At 44.2% G+C, this 18,731-nt stretch overlaps 1 protein-coding gene across 1 annotated transcript in view; it reads right to left on the bottom strand.

Moving 5' to 3' along the window:
- Positions 1–17: 17 nt before the first annotated feature.
- clmna (calmin a) overlaps positions 18–18,731 on the bottom strand; it is a 39,482-nt gene continuing 20,768 nt past the window's right edge. The window contains exons 2-13 of the mRNA XM_070920988.1: positions 15,732–15,793; positions 12,115–12,210; positions 11,892–11,975; positions 11,580–11,672; positions 9,332–9,528; positions 8,960–9,153; positions 7,814–7,896; positions 5,409–7,703; positions 3,692–3,852; positions 2,360–2,450; positions 2,183–2,241; positions 18–245 (exon numbers count right to left, since the gene is read on the bottom strand). Of these exons, the coding sequence (XP_070777089.1) occupies positions 122–245; positions 2,183–2,241; positions 2,360–2,450; positions 3,692–3,852; positions 5,409–7,703; positions 7,814–7,896; positions 8,960–9,153; positions 9,332–9,528; positions 11,580–11,672; positions 11,892–11,975; positions 12,115–12,210; positions 15,732–15,793 (3,539 nt within the window). The 3' untranslated portion in view covers positions 18–121. The remainder of the gene's footprint in view (positions 246–2,182; positions 2,242–2,359; positions 2,451–3,691; positions 3,853–5,408; positions 7,704–7,813; positions 7,897–8,959; positions 9,154–9,331; positions 9,529–11,579; positions 11,673–11,891; positions 11,976–12,114; positions 12,211–15,731; positions 15,794–18,731) is intronic.

Genomic DNA, 18,731 nt, shown 5'->3' with positions numbered 1-18,731 from the left:
AAGTGTATATATTTGACAAAATTATGTTTTCTTCTTCTTCCTCTTGGAACTATGTATATGTGTGTATATATATATATATATATATATGTGTGTGTAAGTGTGTGTTTGTGTGTATGTGTGTTCAGCGGTTGAGGTTCAGCAGCAGGCTGGGCAGTGTCTTCAGGTCCATCTGTGGCAGCAGCCAGAAACAGTAGAGGAGCAGCCACAGCAGCAGCAGCAGATATAGCTCCCAGCTCTCACTCCACCTACACACACACACACACAAACTTTAAGTATGAATCGATTCTCACATTTGTTACAATTAAATATTCACGATACATTTATTTTAGGGTTTTCTCATGTGCTGTGTCCCAGTTTAGGGGCCAGGTCCTCTGGCAGTCTGTCGAGTTGATATGACTTAGTTAGTGCTGAAATTCAAATTCTAGAAACGACACTCAGGAATACCCTCTGCTGTCCACATAGTGGGTTGCAGGGATCATAGATTTTTGTAGGATTGTTCCATGGGATTTTGGATCATTGCAGAAAATAAACTCTGTGGCAAAACAAAAGTTTATGATACCCACACGTTTTTTTTCAGCAAGATGATCGTCACTAATGAACACCACTTTTATGATGTTTGAAACGTCAATGGAATCGCCAGAAGTAAAAAGCTAACGTTAGGCTATAAAGGAACTACACCACGGTCGCGTCACTTCAACGTCACCACCGCTAAGCTTCACTTTTAAGAGAATATAAATAGATATAGATATATAGACAGATAGATATAGAGTATAAACACAACGAGGCTGTAAAGGCGGACTAGTGAGTAGATGACTTTCCATGTTCGGCATGAAGGCGTTTAATGTCCGCGACAACCTCTGTAGCCTCATTTAGCCGCTCGTTAGCAACCGCCTTTTTCACAAGTGGGGGGTGTCTACAGACGTATTTTATGTCGTAGAACAAGACAAAAATCTCTTCAGCTTGTGTGTAACCGCAGACCTTATTTCAGGCATCTAACCAAAAACCCATTCAAAAAAATTCACATTCACAAGCTACAAGATCTGCAACATAAAGATAGAATTTCCTTTTTGTTTTCAGTTATTTCCTTATATATAGTTCGGCAGCCCCCGGTGGTGGTTTGGCAGGTGCTATACCAAGAGCACAGCATCGCCTGACCTCATCTCAGGAACCTTCTTAATGAACCGCGGAAGAGGCCACGAGATACGGTTTTTAACCGCTGCGCGTTTTTGGCTGTTTTGTTTGTTGAAATTCGTTTATCACCCTACTTTTTGGATTCTTTGTAAAGGCCTGTTTGTTCTGGTGAATGTTTCTTTGAAATTTTTCCCCGATTTTGTTGTGTTTTGACGCGACAGTCAGCCTTACTCAACAACTCATAGTACGCCAGACCACCCGAACCACCGTGGATCGTTGAAAAACTGCGAGTGACCGAACGACCAAAGGCGGCGCGTTGATAACACGTCGAGCGTTTCGTCGTTGCTATTTTTATTTTAGCTTATGACGCCGCAGTAGACATACTTGCCAGATGCTTGCTTTCAAGTGATCGTCAGTCACTGCTAAGACTAGACTGGTTGAGCTGTCAATTTCCAAAACCACTAGTCTAGGTGCTGTGGGCCGTTATCGTGGATATAACATTGATTGTGGCCACCTTCACCTGATTTACAGTATGTAAAACACCAACGTCAGTATATATTCAAATACACTCATTCAGTTGTGGCGTCATGGTGATCCTCTATGCATGACATTCAGTCGTATTTACTAGTATTTGCCAACATACTATCACCTTTCCTTCACTGCGGTGGGCTAAAGATCGTTTGTACCTCTACCGTTGATCCTGAAACAAACGTCCTGCGTGTATTTCATAACAAATGTGTCTTAATACGAAGGCAGTTTCGGGCCTTTGTTGTGAATCCACCACGGGAAGCAGTAACAACGCTAGTGAGCTTAGCCAATGAACGCTTCTTCAGCACTTCCCGTCAGAAAAAAACCCCCCTGACCCGCATGGATGAAGTGGATCGTGATCACGTCGGAAAACAACAACAGGGACCGACTACAGTGAACTTTCCTGAAGTAAAACAACCTCTGCCGGCACTGTGAAGTGAAGGTTCGATGTAAGTTCGGAGTGTTTTACAGTTTGGGCAAACTTAAAGCTTGAAACATAATGTAATCTAACCCTAACCCTTACCAATCAGAGTCACCCTTGTCAGCCTTTCTGGTGGCTGCAGTCACGGCTGTCCGGTTGTCCTGTTGAGTGGGAATAAGAAACACAAGGCAAACACTGTCAGCATACAGTACCAGAGAGAACGTTCATCCGAGGATAGTAATAATGTCCATAGGGAAGGAAATGGAGTGTCAAACCAACCACGGGCTCGGTGAAGCAAGCCCCCTTTCTGTGACGGAGAACTGGAGGGATCTGGCTTTCATCTTGCCTGCTGGAACTTTTAGTGTCTCTCCTGAAAAAGACGAGACTCATTAGTTTGGGTCTCAACATGAGAGAGCAGGTCCAGAAATACAGCGGCGAAAGCCATTCTGAATACTTTCAGATCTACGAAACTAAGACTAAAAAGCTACTTTGGCCAAACAAACCCCCTTTACTGCAACTCGTAACTCCAGGTTTAAAGAAAAACTACGCAGGAAGAAGGACCTCCTGCGTAAAGTTCAATATTTACAGCTACTTTAATCTGTTGTTTTGGCCTCCACATGAATTTCTTATATTGATCAGAGCAGCTTTAAGATTTCATTCCTGGTCGAGATGGCAACACCTGTGGTTACTGGTGGTATCGGCAAGTGTGTGCCGATAATACAGGTCCTGGGGCGTTGTTTGAAATGACACGCGTAGCAACCCCCATGGCAACCTCGCCCGTATATTTCGGTGATGTGAAATTCTACAGTCATATTTGTTTGGTGTTTGGGATGTGCCAATTGAATCTCTATGGGACCACAATTTGTGCGTTGTCTACCTGCTTTAAAAGTAAATGAAGCCTAAATGAAGAGAAATCAAAAGAACGAGCGGAGCAAATTATAAGCAGGGAGAAAATTCAAAGCAACATTGAGGGTTTTGAAACATGCTTACTGGGCTTCTTCGCAGTAAGGACACAGTTTTTTTTATTTTTTATTATCTTGTTAAATATATTTTCATTTTGAGAGTTTGCATCGTCTCACCCTCGTTCTCACAAATGTAAGAAATACAATTGCGTGCTGTGAAGCCATCAAGTGTTGTCGGCCACATTCATGCCTGCGCCCTCACGCATTCACAATTGTCTCTGTAGGTACAAAATTTGACTCCATAGAAAAAGATTTTTGCCAGTAACAATCAAAACTGCTATGTACAGAGGCGATTACAGAATGCAAAGACATTGCAGCAACAGCTCAGCATGAATGGTATCAAAAATGGGGTCTGATATATGAAAGTCTGAAGGATTATGACTTTAATTCCACAGCTGAACATGAACAGAATCCAACTCTCTTGTATTAATTGCCTGCAACCCTCATCCCCTCTCCCTCTGCCAACCCTCATTAGGCCTGTCTTCATTCCTACCACCAGCCTACATAGACGACTCTGTTCGGTACATTTAAGGAAATATCTGAGCAAACTGAGAGAGGCCAGGTCAGAGCAGCCCCCCCCCCCCCCCTCCCCCAGGGTCCAGTATGTTTCTCAGTGTACCAGGGAGCTGACTAAGAATAGCAAGCCTACCTCACAGGCTCCATGTTTTTCTCCCTGGCAGAGCCTGAGCTCTGTTGCTCAGCCTCGCTGAGACCACCGCCCCAGAGGCCTTCCATCTTCTCCCCGGGCAACAAACAGTGTTCCTGGGATTCAGATGCTTCGTCAGTCTCCTGGTTGGTCTCAGTGATCACCTAATAAGAGTGAGACACAAAAAGGGAGATCTCTTTTAGCACCTTAGTAATGTGCAGGAGGGAAAGACTGAGTCAAAGCCCAGGGGAATCCTTGCATGTTTTTGTCCCACAGTCGGGGTTCTGCAAGTATGGTGATGGTGAGTGGGTCAGTCACTTAGGTCCAAAGCAAGACATTATACTACCACTACTGTTTGCAGCATACTGAGGACTTGTTTTAGGTAAAATAAGCAGAAACATATTATATTCTTATATATTATATTATATATATAACCAAATATTATTGTTTATGATCTCTACTTTTAAACTCTATTTTATTGCAACAAAAACGCAATTTAAGAACATTTTTACAATTCCAAATTGTCCAAATTAATAATATGACATTTTTAATGACTGTGAATATTTATTTTCTGAGAATGATGGGATTTAAATCCAGTAAAAACACACACACACACACACACACACACACAAAAACATTAGACTCAAATGTCTCAAACAGGAGTTCAGATAATTGTCCCATGAATTATCATATCTTGCCAGTGCTCATAACTGTGTCAGTTTTCAGGCAGTGTTCACTGTTGGTTTAGCTGGGAATATCCAGCTCATCCAATAAATGATTCACAATAACAGTGAGCATTCGCACGAGTACATAACAGTGACTGGCCTCAAGCTTTCAAAAAGCATCAGCGACACAGAATGCCGTGACTGTGGATGACGAATGTCAGCAGGTCATCTGGTCGTCAGGTGAGATATTGTGGAAGTGTGAAATGTCACGTTGCATCATGTTCACACATGAACACACAGGCAGACCGAAGGCAGTGTTTTCTAAGATGCCACTTGTTTTACGCTGGAAGACGAAAATACAGCAGAGCTACCCAGAAGACTATTGTGTTGATTTCATTTTATCATTCAGCAGCAATAACGTGCTGACGTTAACAGGTATAGTTTACCGCGCTCATATTCTAAGTTTAAGCGTGTTTGCATGCAAAGATTTGACCATTAGCAGGTACAGGCGAGTATGGAGACCCCAGTCTCCGCTTTGTAGCTGAGACTGATGGGAATGTCATCAGTTTCGCACATATTTGGTCATAGTCCAAAGTGCTGACAAATTTCCGTTTTGACCAGATGATGGTGCTACATGAAAATACAGGGGATTACTTATTATATCATTAAATACCTGTACCAAATTTCATGGAAATTAATCCAAAAGTTCTTGAGATATTCCCTCAAAACCAAAAATGTCGACTTCATGGTGGTGCTAGAAAAAAAAAAGTCATCGGGATTTATCCTCTGAGGACCATTAATATATATACAAATTGTCATGACAATCCATCTGACACTGTATAGATATTCCAAACTGGACCAGAGTGGTTGACCATCTGACTGATCAACCAACACTGCCAGGCCTACAGCCATGGCCAATAAAAACTCATCCAGAAACGGTCAAAACAATATAGAAACTAAACTGAAATACTTTAAATCCGTTTAAAAGTGCAAGCTCATTTGAAACTGAAATGGTCTGCTCGTACTGAGGCACTGCTGAATAAACTGACGTTTACCTTGTCATTTTCTTGTATCGAATCCGCTCCATTCCTGAGGTCTTCACCCAGCAGGTTGAGCGGTTGGTCATCTGGCGCAGCCGCTGAAGCTGGCGCTGGCTGGAGAGCAGATACACTCAAAACAGAAGGCCAACTCTGCATTTCAGTGTCAAGTGGCTCTGTAAACATGGGCTCCTCTTTGTCGGGGTAGAACAGATCCATGGGTTCGATAGGGTCACCAACTAGATCATCTGCGGGAGAATTCTGATCAAAGTCTATGTCTCGGGACACGCTTCCTGGTTCACGACATGAAACCTCTGTCACACAACTCGGTTTCAAGTTGACTGGGTCCAAAGTGTCACCCAGTTTGTCCTGGTGTCCATCAGGTTGATCATTTGAATGTATTTCCTGCTCAGTATTCACAGGTGGAGACTTAGCATCTGTAGAAGACGTCTTAGCAATCAAGTCCTTCTCAGCGTTCCCTGTCTGAGAGGCGCAGTGAGGAGACTCCCGCTCCTGTTTGGTTTCACTTATTTCCAAGTTATCTGTTGTGACTGGCCCACATATGTGTGCATGTGATGATGTGATGATGTGATGTTCATCTGCATCATCCAAATGCCCACTTTCTATGTCCCTTATTTGTTCTAAAGCTGTTGGTGTAACATTTTCTGATACCAGGCAGGAAGGAATCTCAATAGGGTTTTTGCCATCATTGTCATTGGAGTCACGACTCAATTCATCTGGATTTTGAGGGCTGTTGACGTCTGTGTCAGTTCCCTTACTACCAATCGCCTCTACCTGATGTACCTCATCATCTCCAGCATGATCTTGTCTTTCTGGGTCACATGTTCCCTCTTTGTTCTGCTCTTCTGGCTCACTGGAAATAGAGATCAGAGGAATATTTATGCCCGTACTTGGGTCCAGACTTGTTTTTGAAGCTCTGTCTTGGTTGGTTGGATGTGTGTTTGCTAAAGCACCACAAGTCTCTGAGCTAAAGCTTTCTTGAGGATCTAGGTAGTCTTGTAGAATTCCTTCACTTGTTTTGTCTTGTGTTTCTACAACCCCTTCGTCACTTTCCTTTAAAATCCCTGACTCCTCTCTTGACTCCCCTCTTTTCCCCTCTGAAGGAGAATCTGTTTTCTGACATTCAGTTTCCACTTCAACCTCCTCAGAGTTATGTCTCTCATTCTGACTTATTTGTCCTTCACGGTCCTGTGCTTCCCCGACAAAGTCCACTGCTTTCTTTAAACATTTTGGTTCTCCGTAAGTACTCTCTTCAACACTGGTTTGCTTCATGAGTTCTTCAAAATGGTCAGGGGGTGGTAGTTCAGTGTTGGAGCAGAGTTGGGACTGGTTAGTTTGCTCAGCGTCAAGGAGATCTTCAACACCAGAGTTGGCCAGTACTTCTGCATCACACGGCTCAAAAGAAGGTTCTTGCTCTCTGGGTACTTCGCCTTTTTGAAGTAGACTTGTATCCATCTGTTTAGAGTCTACTTCTTTTGTAACATCAGCTTTACTATGATCAGGTACCTGTTCTAGTGGAATGTCCTGGTTGTGGTTCTCTTTCTCTGCCTCTTTCTCTTTCACTACATCTGCTTCCCTTTTCTCAGAATGCCCTTGGATTCTCTCCTGGGTGCTCTCCAATGAGCTCAGCGAGTAAATCCCTTCATCGATAAATGACTCGGTAATCAACTGCTCATCAGGCGCTCTATCCTCAATGGATGGCACAAATCCTTCATCAAGAGTAGTGACCTCCACTGGGGTGGCACGGTACACATCCCAGGCTGTTCCACTGTCACACAAAGAACTGTCACTTTGGCTTTCACAAAACTTCCCTGGCATCACCCCAAACTCGCTCTCCAGCCAGGAGTCCGGTGAGCTTATTGCTGAATCACCAATTACCGACTCAGTGTTTACAGACTCCTGTGCTGATGACCCAATGGGCGAGTGAGTGTAAGACAGTTGTGGGGAGTTGGAGGTTGAGTTGGTTAAGACCTCACTGGTAGGTTCCTTGGGCTCTTCAACCACACTGCTGGAGATGTCTTCCATATGGGGGGAATCTGCTAAGAAGTCTTCACTGGACCACGAGCGAGTTGCAGCAGGCCTGAAGGGGGGTGACATGGCGCTCCTGTCCTCTGACACAGAGGAAATTAAGATTTTGGGTGGGGGTTGGGCACAGTCCCTCTGGAACATGTAAGACCTCTCCCTCACTCTGCTTCGATGAGCACCATTCCTCATGTGTTCGAAGTTACTTTCACGGAAGTTGAGTCGGCACATAGAAACACTTCGTTCAATCAGCTGGCAGGCTTCCTCCGGCTGAGAAAGAAACAAAGTTGGCAGAAATCACATTCAGAAATTAGCTGGGGTTTTTTTGTCAAATTTCTGATATAACATCATCCATGCACTGTAGAAGAAGGGATTCTTACCTCCTCTATCCCAGGGAAGTGCTCTAGGAACTGTGACACATACGTTATGATGGATTGCTCATCTGGTCTGTTGATAGTTACATCTGGGCAGATAAAGAACAATCACCACGACAGCATTTTACATAAACACTACCATGGAAATTAGGCTACCTCCTAACAGCTACGACTTGCACTCTATTATGTCTGTCGCCCATACCAACCGCTAACAGTATGAAGATCCAGTACATACGACCTGTGAGCAAACAGGAATTGAATGAAAGTCGCAACCTAACGTCTAGTCATTTTCTTAATGACTGCCTATTTTATATGTCAACCCAAATAAATTATGAAATTAAAATCATGGTGCAATCTACGCAGCTGCTGGTGAGGGGCTTCACCGCCTCTTGCGTACCAAACGCCAAATATTGGACAAGCACTGCAGCTCGAATGGCCTTGTCATGGATCAATGAAGCCATCAATGTTACGGTGTTAAGTGGGGCAGCATTGCTCATGCATGGCAAGCAAATACCACTAAGCTCATTTCAACAGATTTTTTCATTTTTAATGTTTAAGAGGGGAAAAAACATAATATAGCCATAAAATTCCAGTGGAAAATAGTGACTGGGAGACTTTTTTGCTATGACAATGGCAATGGCAATTATATATATATTTTTTTGCTATGAATACAAACCACAGCATATTCTGGCAAGTTAGTTAGAAGCTACCTGGACTGCAAGTTGCATCTCAAAGAAACACTGTGCAGCAATATGCAGGAAGCTATGACACTTAGCTAGCATTGGGTGTTTTAGCAGACTTGATTACTACCTCATCCTGGTTTTACATAGAAGCACAAGAAGGGAATCACTATAAGGCTGTTTCCATGCATTGAGACTACCAATCTTGGGCTGCTTACTCTGCTACCTAGTTTTCGTGGCACACACGCAAATGGGCTGTATAACTGGGCTGGAATGGCCTGGTTAAGCTAATTATTTTACTCTAATTTGTGTTATCTGTGCCCAACTAGTGCCCATAAAACCGAGGGCAGGACCAATGCTGGTCAAACAAAAGCGCTATGTATTAAGGAAGTGGATCATATTGATGGTGGAATGTTGTTTTCTTTAGTGATTTTTTTTGTTGTTGCTGTGGTGGAAATACTGGTCTTGTTACCTTCAGGCTCCAGTAGGCGTGGGATACCCAGGCTGTAGTGGGCTATCCTGAAGGCATCCTCCAGATTCTCCCTGGCGGTCCTAAGCAGTGCCTTCCTCATGTCCACCAGGCTGGGGTCAATGGACTTAATGACCGCCAGGAAGGCCAGACCACTCGTCCAGCTCTTCCCAAAGTCGTGCGCTGCCACACCATACCTATGACAGGACATATGGTCAGGGTCAGTCCAGAACCACCATCAAACAAAAAGTTTTACACCAATGGAGCCAGTAAATTATTGCTTGTCCCTTCTTACTGTTCTGGTGAGGCAGCGCATGCTCAGACTTCTAAGATTTCATGAATCAATCTTTATTGAAAATGGCAGACCACACTCACTTGCGTGTCCGCTTCTGTACCCACTGCAGCAGTTTCTTGATGGCCTTGCTGTGCTCTCGCATGGCCATGGACGCCGACTGTCTCTCGTCTGATGGCGTGCTGCAGTAGGACGTGTCAGAGTCTGAGCTAGTGGGGATGGACGACAGACTGGAGGAGGAGGGGAACTGGCTCCTGATGTTCCCTGTAAGCTCCTTAATCTGGAAGGAGACAGAGAGTTGGATTATATTCCCCTTGATTATATTCGACTGTTTTACCAGTCAGTTCAGTTGTTGGGTATCAAATTCATCTCTCCAGCAGACTTACCCAAGTGTTTTATGCTGACACACGAACATACAATTTGCTGAATATTAATAATTAGAAGTTATCAGCAACCCAAGAACTGCTTAGTGGGTTACTTTCAACAGAGTGTAAGACCGACTGGACAGAAACTATCCCAGGTATAAGGCAGAATCTGTTCTGGCTAAAAAATCTGTGAAAAGACAACAAACAGGTCAGTAATGCTCTTAAAACACTCAGCGGATCTGTCCAGTGCGGAATATGTTGTTAGACCTCAGAGAACAAAAATATTACACTTAAAGATCAGTTTACTCATCATGGTCAGTCCCACTCAGCATGTGAAAACCGTTGTGTAATGTATTCTGAGGCTCCAGAGGAGCTTTTCTAAAGTCAGAGAAAATAGCCCTTGATGGTGCCAAGACTTAAAGACTACAAATTTAGAATTCAAAAGCCTGCATAATAAACTTGGGATGTGTATTGCAAGCCAGCTGGCCAAAATTATGTTATTTTTCATGTGTGCTATCACGCAATGTCTTACACACCAAGTGAATGATGTGTGAGATCCCTTCTGAGCATGATGTCGGGAGGGCCTTCAAACGTTCACCAAGAAAGCAGCAAGACCAGACGGTATCAGTGGGCGGTTCCTCAGACTATGTGCTGACCAACTAGTTCCGGTGTTCTGTCCCCAACCCTAATGATATTCAACCTCTCCCTGGCTCAGTCCGTCATACCCAGAAGTCCACCAAGAAAACCAGACCAGTCCTGTCCGAATGACAGGCTGGACAGGGATTACATCTGCTCCTCACTACCTAGCACACTGGACCCACTATAGTTTGCCTACCATCCAAACAGATCAACGGAAGACACCATGGCACACATCCTCCACACCACCCTGTCTCACCTGGACAAGAAACGAGGCTATGTGAGATTGCTGTTCATTGACTACAGTTCAGCATTTAACACCATAGTTCCTTCCAGATTCGACACAAAACTCAAGGGATTAAACACCTCACTCTGCATCTCAAACACTTGAGATTCCAGGTATACCCTCAAATACTGAGGAATTTCTACTCCCCAGGCCACTAGGACCCTAAATGAAGTCCAGCCGGGCCGGCTAGTGTGTTAGCTTGCCAGCTACAGTAATTCACCAAGCTTTCGACATGGAGGAGCGAATGTCACTTTGTGGCGTGCCCGCCTCTTTAGTAGGCTTTTTTGGATACTGGCGTGGAACAGAATATACACGCAGGTGCCATGGAAAATGCATAAAAAAGAAAGAAAGATGAAATAAAAATGAAAGCAAGTAAGTTAACAGTTAATAGTAAACAAACAATTTTGTCAAACTACTCTTTCCAAGGTCAAGAATGAACTTTCTTGGTCAAAGTACGATATCATTAGCAACTCCGCATTTATCAGTGAACATGTTCTCATTCTTTGGTATTAATGGGCAAAACCAACGATCACTTTTGAAGCTGAGAGAGTCAGTGGCCGAACTCGGGAAACAGCTGAATTGTCGGGGTTAACTGAAGCTTACAGTAGCTATTACTGGTGAAGTTAATCATCAGTTCCTCTGAGCAGTTTCAGGAGCAAACCTCTGTCAAAGGCCATCAAAGAAGCTCAGTGTGTTTTGCTCATTATTACCATTCATCCCAGCTCAGACCTGGCAGTGAATGAGAGGGGCAGTCTGCGTGAACTGCAGAGATAATTGTTTCTTAATGGTGTCTGTCCAAAGCATTGAACCGCAGGGTGGATTACATAAACTACCCGGCGAGCTGCACTTTGATGGGCTTTTGTGAATGGAAAGTCCACAGGCTGTGAAGTAGATACTTTATACTTACGCTTGACCTCATTTTGAGTGAAAAGAGAAGCCAAGGAAGGGAGGGGAGACGGGAATTCAAAGTGCAGATGAGAGTGGATGAAGAGGTATTAAATGAGAGGGTGGATAAAACGAAATTGGCAGAGAAGATGAGATTACCTGGAAGAAAAGGATGATGTTCCAGATGAGTCCCAGGATGATGGAGGAGTTTCCATCGGCAACATCAGCTGCATCAATACTGACCAGCTTTACCTGAGGACACACGTATGTATGCGTTAACACAGGGCTAGGTGATCATGATAAAAAGGTTTAATTTCAGTCGACATCGATAATTATTAATAATTCTTGTTTGTTTCAATAGAGACCAGGAGAAAAAAGATTGAACGGTATATATATCGCCCAGGCCTATGTTAACAGTTCAGCCAATCAACAAGTAGTAGGTAGCTTCATGCTACCTGTTGTGGTACTCACGTTTCTCTCCTCCAGGAAAGACAGGACCTTGGCGATGTTGTTGAGTCTGAAAATACGATGGGAGGACTTCTTGAAACCATGAAGCTGGAAGATCATTTAGAACGAGAAATGTATTAGTGAATTGTATAAAAAAAACTGCTAACTCCTCTCACTACCAGTACTGTCAAAGTGATTACCATACATAACACTGTCTGGCACTAAAAACAAAGCGTGAGAGTCTGACCAGCTTGCAGCCGGAGAGCTCCTCCAGCAGGGCCATGAGGATGTGTCCATCCTGTATGTCCCGGAAAAGGTCATTGACCTTAATGGGCGGATCACACTGGAGATGGAAGGAAAGAAAGAGTGGAGGTGAAGAGAGAGAGAGAGAGAGAGAGAGAGAGAGAGAGAGGTGAGAATTAGTCAATCAATCGATTAGTAGATCAACAAAAAATGGTCTTTTTTTTTCTATTTTAATGATTGAACATTGTTTTTTTTTTACCATTTTTTTTAATAAAAAGATGCACTCAAGATGGACTATAATCCGACTGCATTCTACCCAGATGTTGGAAAAGTGCAAATGCATTCAACTCTTAACGATGCATACATAGCTAGTTGTTATCCCTACCTCATTAAAACTACAGGAAACTGGGCTGGAGTAGTGCGATGCCCATTTGCATGTAACCCAGGAAATCTAAAATGGATGCGGTCACATTTGTGATCCGGCCGACAGAGACACTCTTGTGTGTGTGTTTGTAAATGAGGCCACAGGCATTACTGCCAAGGCTATGTGCAGTGAATGCATATAAACAGAAAGATATGAAACGAGTTATCCTTCAGATTTCAGTCCTGTTCAGTAGTCCCGTGGTTACTGTTGTTAACAGCAACTGGGTTTTAATAATACAGGCCCTGGAGAGTACCGTTTGAAATGATACATATATTGACTGCTGGCTGGACAGCAGCTACTCTGTCAAAAATGCAGCAGAGGAAGAACATTCAGTGTATCAGTTTACAGTGCAGCCAAATAAGCTGCGGACCGGGAGGTGTCATTATGTCACGTCTTTTAAATGAAGACGACCTATAGCTAACAAGCTAGCAAGCCAGGAACATGCAAGCTCCAGTCAGTGTAAATATTTTTTCTGTACGGGCCCGTTTAATCCACCCTGACAACTTGTTGTTAGTAATGTACATCATTTCATTCAATAAAGAGCTATTGAAGATGGGGGGAGAAAAAAAAGCTCTCTAACTTACAGTTAGCAAGCTCTTTAGCTTTGGCTGCTAATGAGTTCATACGGTTAAGTCAAAAAGACATATATCACCAACTCCTGTCTCATAACTGCGTGTGCCTCATTTGTGGGGCGGCGTACAGCAACTTTGACAGGGGAGGATAGAGACGCGCGGCTAATAAGCTACGATAGCTTCTTCCTTTTTCGGACTCTCGAGCTCTCTGTTCCCTCAAAGGTAAAAGCTGTCAGGACGGCTAGACACTACATGGGTTTACTTCGCCTCAGTAAGTGAATCGTAAAAAGTTTGCAATTTTAAATTCTGGTGGGAACTGGTCCTTAAAAAAAAAAAAAACAGTCAACACAGCGATACTGAACCCCAACATACTCATGCATTGTTTCCTTTGAAGCCCTCGTGCACGGGTACACCATTTCGAACCTGCATGAAAACTGCTATACAGGGAGCTCATTTCCAAATGCTCAAATCAAGGCACGCAAATAGGTTATTAAGTGTCACGAACTGGGAACGTGTGGAGATTACGTAACTTTTCGAGTGATCTGTTCTACAGAGAACATAAAGGCCGTGATCAGCGTTTAAAATTCAACACTGGGCCAGCACTCCTCTAAACCCCACTCGTGAGCTTTCATTCAACACACTGAATGGCACTGAACAGTTCTCCAATCAGCGCTTTTTTTTCTTTCTATTTTTAAGAACTCACTGAAAAGTCAACGCACACTCTGCTGTATGCCTTCAGTAACAATAAGGACACATGGGTAGAGCCTACTTTCTAAATCAAATAAAAAACGTTGGAGATGTTCATGCCGTGAAATTTGGTTGCCGCACAGCGTTGCACTGCCCGAGCCAACATTTAGCCCTGTTGTCGCAACAAGTGATCACTAACTCAGGCATTTGTGAACTTGTCTGAACATGGTGAATGGGTGAACGGTGGCGGGGTGGGGGGGGTAAAGTGACTGGAACTTTCCAAGATGACAGAAGACAAATGTATGATTGTCAATTAGTGGGTCAGAGATTTGACGCAGTGCCAAAGCAGTGAGTAAGAGAAGAGAGAGGCTCATTGTTTGAGACAAAACAAAGATTTGATCAGATGCTCAGACACCCCCCCTCCCCCCCTCACCCTCACCCTCACCCTCACTCACCCCTGGTTGAAACCAGAAAGGACAGATAGGCTCAGGAGTGAAACTACAGTTCCCATAGCAACACGGCGCATCAGTGTAAACATTTAGTAAACAGGGTGACGCAAGGCTCTGCTGGAGCTCGCTGTGTCGAATCCAATCCAATTGACTGATACTGTACTTTTCTACCCTCTGCTGACTTTCTAGTAGACAAAATGATTAGTCAATTAACACCCGTTAATAGTCTTTGCCCGTCGTGCTTCCTGTTTTATTTTGACATTAACCTCCCCTGTTGTTTCAGTCCCTGCCCTTGTGTTTCTCCAGCCCCTGATGATCCACAGCCCGTATCCACTTACCTGCCCCCCCCCGGGTCTTGCCCTCAGTCAACCCCCGTTATATACTCCTTATATATACTGCTCCCTTGCGTTTGATTGTCTTTGTTCTCCCTAGCGTGTTCATCGCTTTCCAGCAATTTCTTAGTGTTTGCCTGTCTGGTTTTTGGACTTAGCCTGGTTTGTTTGCCTAAATTGGACTGATCTAATGTGTATGACTGCCTGCTTTAAAAGTAAGATTTTTTTTTGGTCTCTGTCCTGCTGTCCTTAAGCTGTTACAATTCTCTGGTTCCAGCTTTGCTGCTTCTGGACTGTTGGTCGGACAAAACGAGACATTTGAAGACGTCACATGGGACTCTATGCTGGGCAGTTTTCACTGTTTTCTGACATTTTTATAAACAAAACAATCAATTGATGAAGCCAGAAAATGAGCAGTAATTGCAGACTTTCTGTTTTGTGCACAGGGAGCAGAGACAGGAACATTTCAAGACTTAATCACAGGTGTGGGGGACTTTGGGTTAGGGGTTTTTCTCTGGTTTTCTATATATTCCTTTATTCATGTATTTATTGTTCTGACAAAATAGTTTTTTTACATGATGGCGATTTGCATATTTCTAATTTATCAGTCACAGTTTATTTGTCCCCTTTGGGCCTCCATACCTCCCATGTTTATAGTCCCATTCGTTGACAGGATTCTCATTGGTTACCACAGAGCATTTGGCCCAAAGCACTAGCAGCAGAGGAGGGTGGGGGGTGGGGTTGGGGGCTCATCCACCCAGCCACTGTTCACATACAGCAGCTAGCTGGGCAGTGTGGTGGGGGGGGGAAACGACCACCTTGAGCTCGCCATACCTCCCATCTCCACTGCCTCTCGGATTAACACTTTACAGCCTAATGAAACTTTAATGCGGCGCACAGACAGTCCCACACCACCACATGTATAATTCAGAGGGCGAGATGGAGAACCTGAGCGTGGCGTGGGACATTCTCAGCCTCGTGATACAGTCTGCGGTGAAGGTGGAGCTACCCTGGGTTTTGGGTGGAGTGGCCAATAAAAAGAAAGATATTGTCTCGTCGCACCCAGGGTACTAGACAAATGAGAGCTCGGTGTGAGCGGCTGTGTAATAACCGTGTGTGGAGGCCATGATTACCGCTTCTCCTCTGTGTCAACAAACCTTTTCTAAGTGCAGGTTCATCCACCGAGTGAAGGTCCTCTTCTGAACCACCTCTCGTTCGACTGCAACACACAGACAGAGAGAGAGAGAGAGACAGAGAGAGAGAAAAATGAAAGAAAAGATTTCAGTCATCAGGAAACTGAAGACAGGGCCAACAGTTCTCATCAGGGAGTCTCAAGAGCCAGCGTGAATCACCGGACTGCCAGAGGCGCATCACCATGGCAAAGAAACAGCATGGGGAAACAGTGGGCACAAACACACACACACACACACACACACACACACACACACACCTACAATCTACAATCTTATCTATCCATCTTTTACACTCTGAGATCAAACATCCGGACAGAAACAAAATCCAGTCCATCTAGTCCAATCAATGAGGATTTTAAGGACAATTAAAGAAACAAGATACCCATACTTCAAAACAGGACAGTTTAGGGGGCCTGCACACCCGCAACAGGTGCTTCCATTCCGTTGAATTTGGGGGGCGGAGCTATGGTGGGAATTTCGTGAAGTCATCCAAACTGCGCGCACCGCCGAGAATGACAAAGCTGCTGTCAGTTTGTCCCAGCGAAGCTAACAGGGTGCGTGGGGCAGAAACGCACAGAGCAATAACTTTGGATAAAGGAATAAATCTTACGATGCAATAAAAAGATGATTCCCCCGTATACATTATACACACATTCATATCCATAAAGTCATAGGCTTGTTTGCCAATATGCTGTTTCTGTTCGGCTTTTGCTTTCTGGAGGTGGATTCTGGGAAGCATTTCTTTACTTCAGCATATAAAATAAAACACTTGAAAATGCACATAAAAGGAACAACCTGAAATCATTGTACGTGGTGTTTTTGCATTTGAATGGCAACCCTGTACATGTAAATACATGGGGGGGTGGAAATGGTGCAGCATTTTTACTTTTCCTGGATTGGGAGGGGAGGGGGGCTGCAGCATGTTTACTGTGGACCTTCTTGGGAAATTCCATTAATTTCTCTGCCCTCCTGAAGGAGCTTTGGTCTGCTTAGTCCAGACTGACTGTGCTGCACCAGAGCACAGGAAGCATACATATGGGGGGAGGGGGGCAACTAGAGAGAGTGGGAGGAACTCTGGAAGGGGTTACCATAGTAGCAAAGTCAGCTGCTATTCATCTTTATGTCCAGTATGGCTCACTGGGGGGGGGGCACTGGGGCTAACTGTGCATTATACACACCGAGGGTAATGAGAGCTTTGGCTGCTGGAATGACATTGATTGCTCTTCATCATGGGGCGGGTAAGGGCGTGGGGGGGGGGGGGGGTTAGGGTTAGCAGTCTGTCCCGTGTCTAGTGCTGCCTCACAGGGAAACGCCTCAAAACGCAGAGAATTTACCCCCACTGTTGTCAGAGAAGGCTGGAGTCGGGGGTTAGCATTCAAGAGGCGTAGCTGAGACTTCAACGCATGAATCTCTGTCAGAGCAGACACAGGATGACAGGATGATGATCACAATGTTGGCGGGTTAGTTATCGGTTGCAAGCTTTCAACAGACCACAGTGTGATACAGCCAAATGACTCATGGCATGGACCCAGTTCCTGGTTGGAAAAATATCCAGATTCACGTCACTTTTGCCCACTTGCGAGTGTTCACGTTATCAGACAACTTACATGACGACTGTATGATTGGCAATTTAACACTACATCTACGAAGTTAGAGCTAAATGACCTTGATCGACACACTTGTCACTGACATGAGGCATCTACTCTTGCTTGGTTTCCGCATTATTCAGCGCGTTCAGCAAGTTGGAGATAAAGTCAGAGTCTGAGCACGCCGATATGGACACACTATTAACAAGTTGGAAACCGTCGATTGCAGTTGCTCTGATATGACACGAACATGGCATCTGTGTTTGTTTGTTTTTTATGAAGTTAATATTTCTGAAAAACAAAAATTGTGTTTCTCCTGGCTGCCGGTGCAAAAAAAAAAAAGAATGACTCAACTACACATAAGGTGCAAGAGTACAACAACGAAAACAATTCTATTTTTCAACAGTCTCGGAATAGTTTTGGTATAAATGTAAGTATACAGGACATGTAGTCGGGTGCAAGTAGTCGAGACAGGCTATGATGACCGGTAAAGTGAGGTAGGGTATGACGTGACTAGCGCGCAACAGAATCTGTGACTTTTACATGCTCTTAATTCTAGTTACTTACAAATGTTGACGGCTGCACCTGATTACATTACATATAGGGCAAAGTTTGACCTAATCACGGTGCTCGACGAAAGGTCTTCAGAATCATTAGGAACCATCCTCTGTAGGGTTAGGGTTAGGGTTAGAGCCTAGCCCAGGTTCTAGGCACCTGAGCCTAGGTACTGTATGCTGCATTCTGGGGCCGGGAAGTGTCTTGTTCTGTTTCTAACTCAACAAAAACAAAAGAAAAACCCATGAGCATAGTGTGGAAGAAATAAAGCTGTGACTGGCTAAGAACAGCATACCCTCGATGAGAGGTAAAATGACTATACTCTCTTGGCCACTCGCATAAAATAAATCACTTGAGCTTACAATATGGTGCATTCATGAGGAGGTAGCGAGTCCGGATGCTGTGACCTAATCTTTCATAAAAGCGCCAAACACTCACTCAAACGCTGCTTAAGACGCCGTGCACTTTGCACTTCGCTTCCCTAACAGAGACCAGAGCTCCGCTTTGGATGACACACCTGGGAAAAAATGACATCAGCTGACGCCATTACGTTTTACTGCACATAACAGGCTTCTTTTAAAGCTGTGGCGAGTTTTATTTCACAAGTCTGCCCCCCCCCCCACACACACACATACGGTGACTAATTACGTAATTACTAGCAAAAAAAGGGTGTCGTTAATGTAATATGGAAAATGTCAGCTGTGCAAAAAAGGCAAATAAAGTGCTTGCATGTACTGCGGCGGATCTGGGATCATCATTTCTTCAGCTAGACTCAGAGTAGAAAAGAAATCCTGTAAAAAAGGGTGGGAGGGTGGGGGGGTTG

The sequence above is a fragment of the Enoplosus armatus genome, chromosome 15, assembly GCF_043641665.1.
Source record: "Enoplosus armatus isolate fEnoArm2 chromosome 15, fEnoArm2.hap1, whole genome shotgun sequence".
NCBI lineage: Eukaryota > Metazoa > Chordata > Actinopteri > Centrarchiformes > Enoplosidae > Enoplosus > Enoplosus armatus.
Note: the sequence above shows the minus strand (reverse complement) of the source record. Positions and strands in the feature narration are given on the sequence as shown.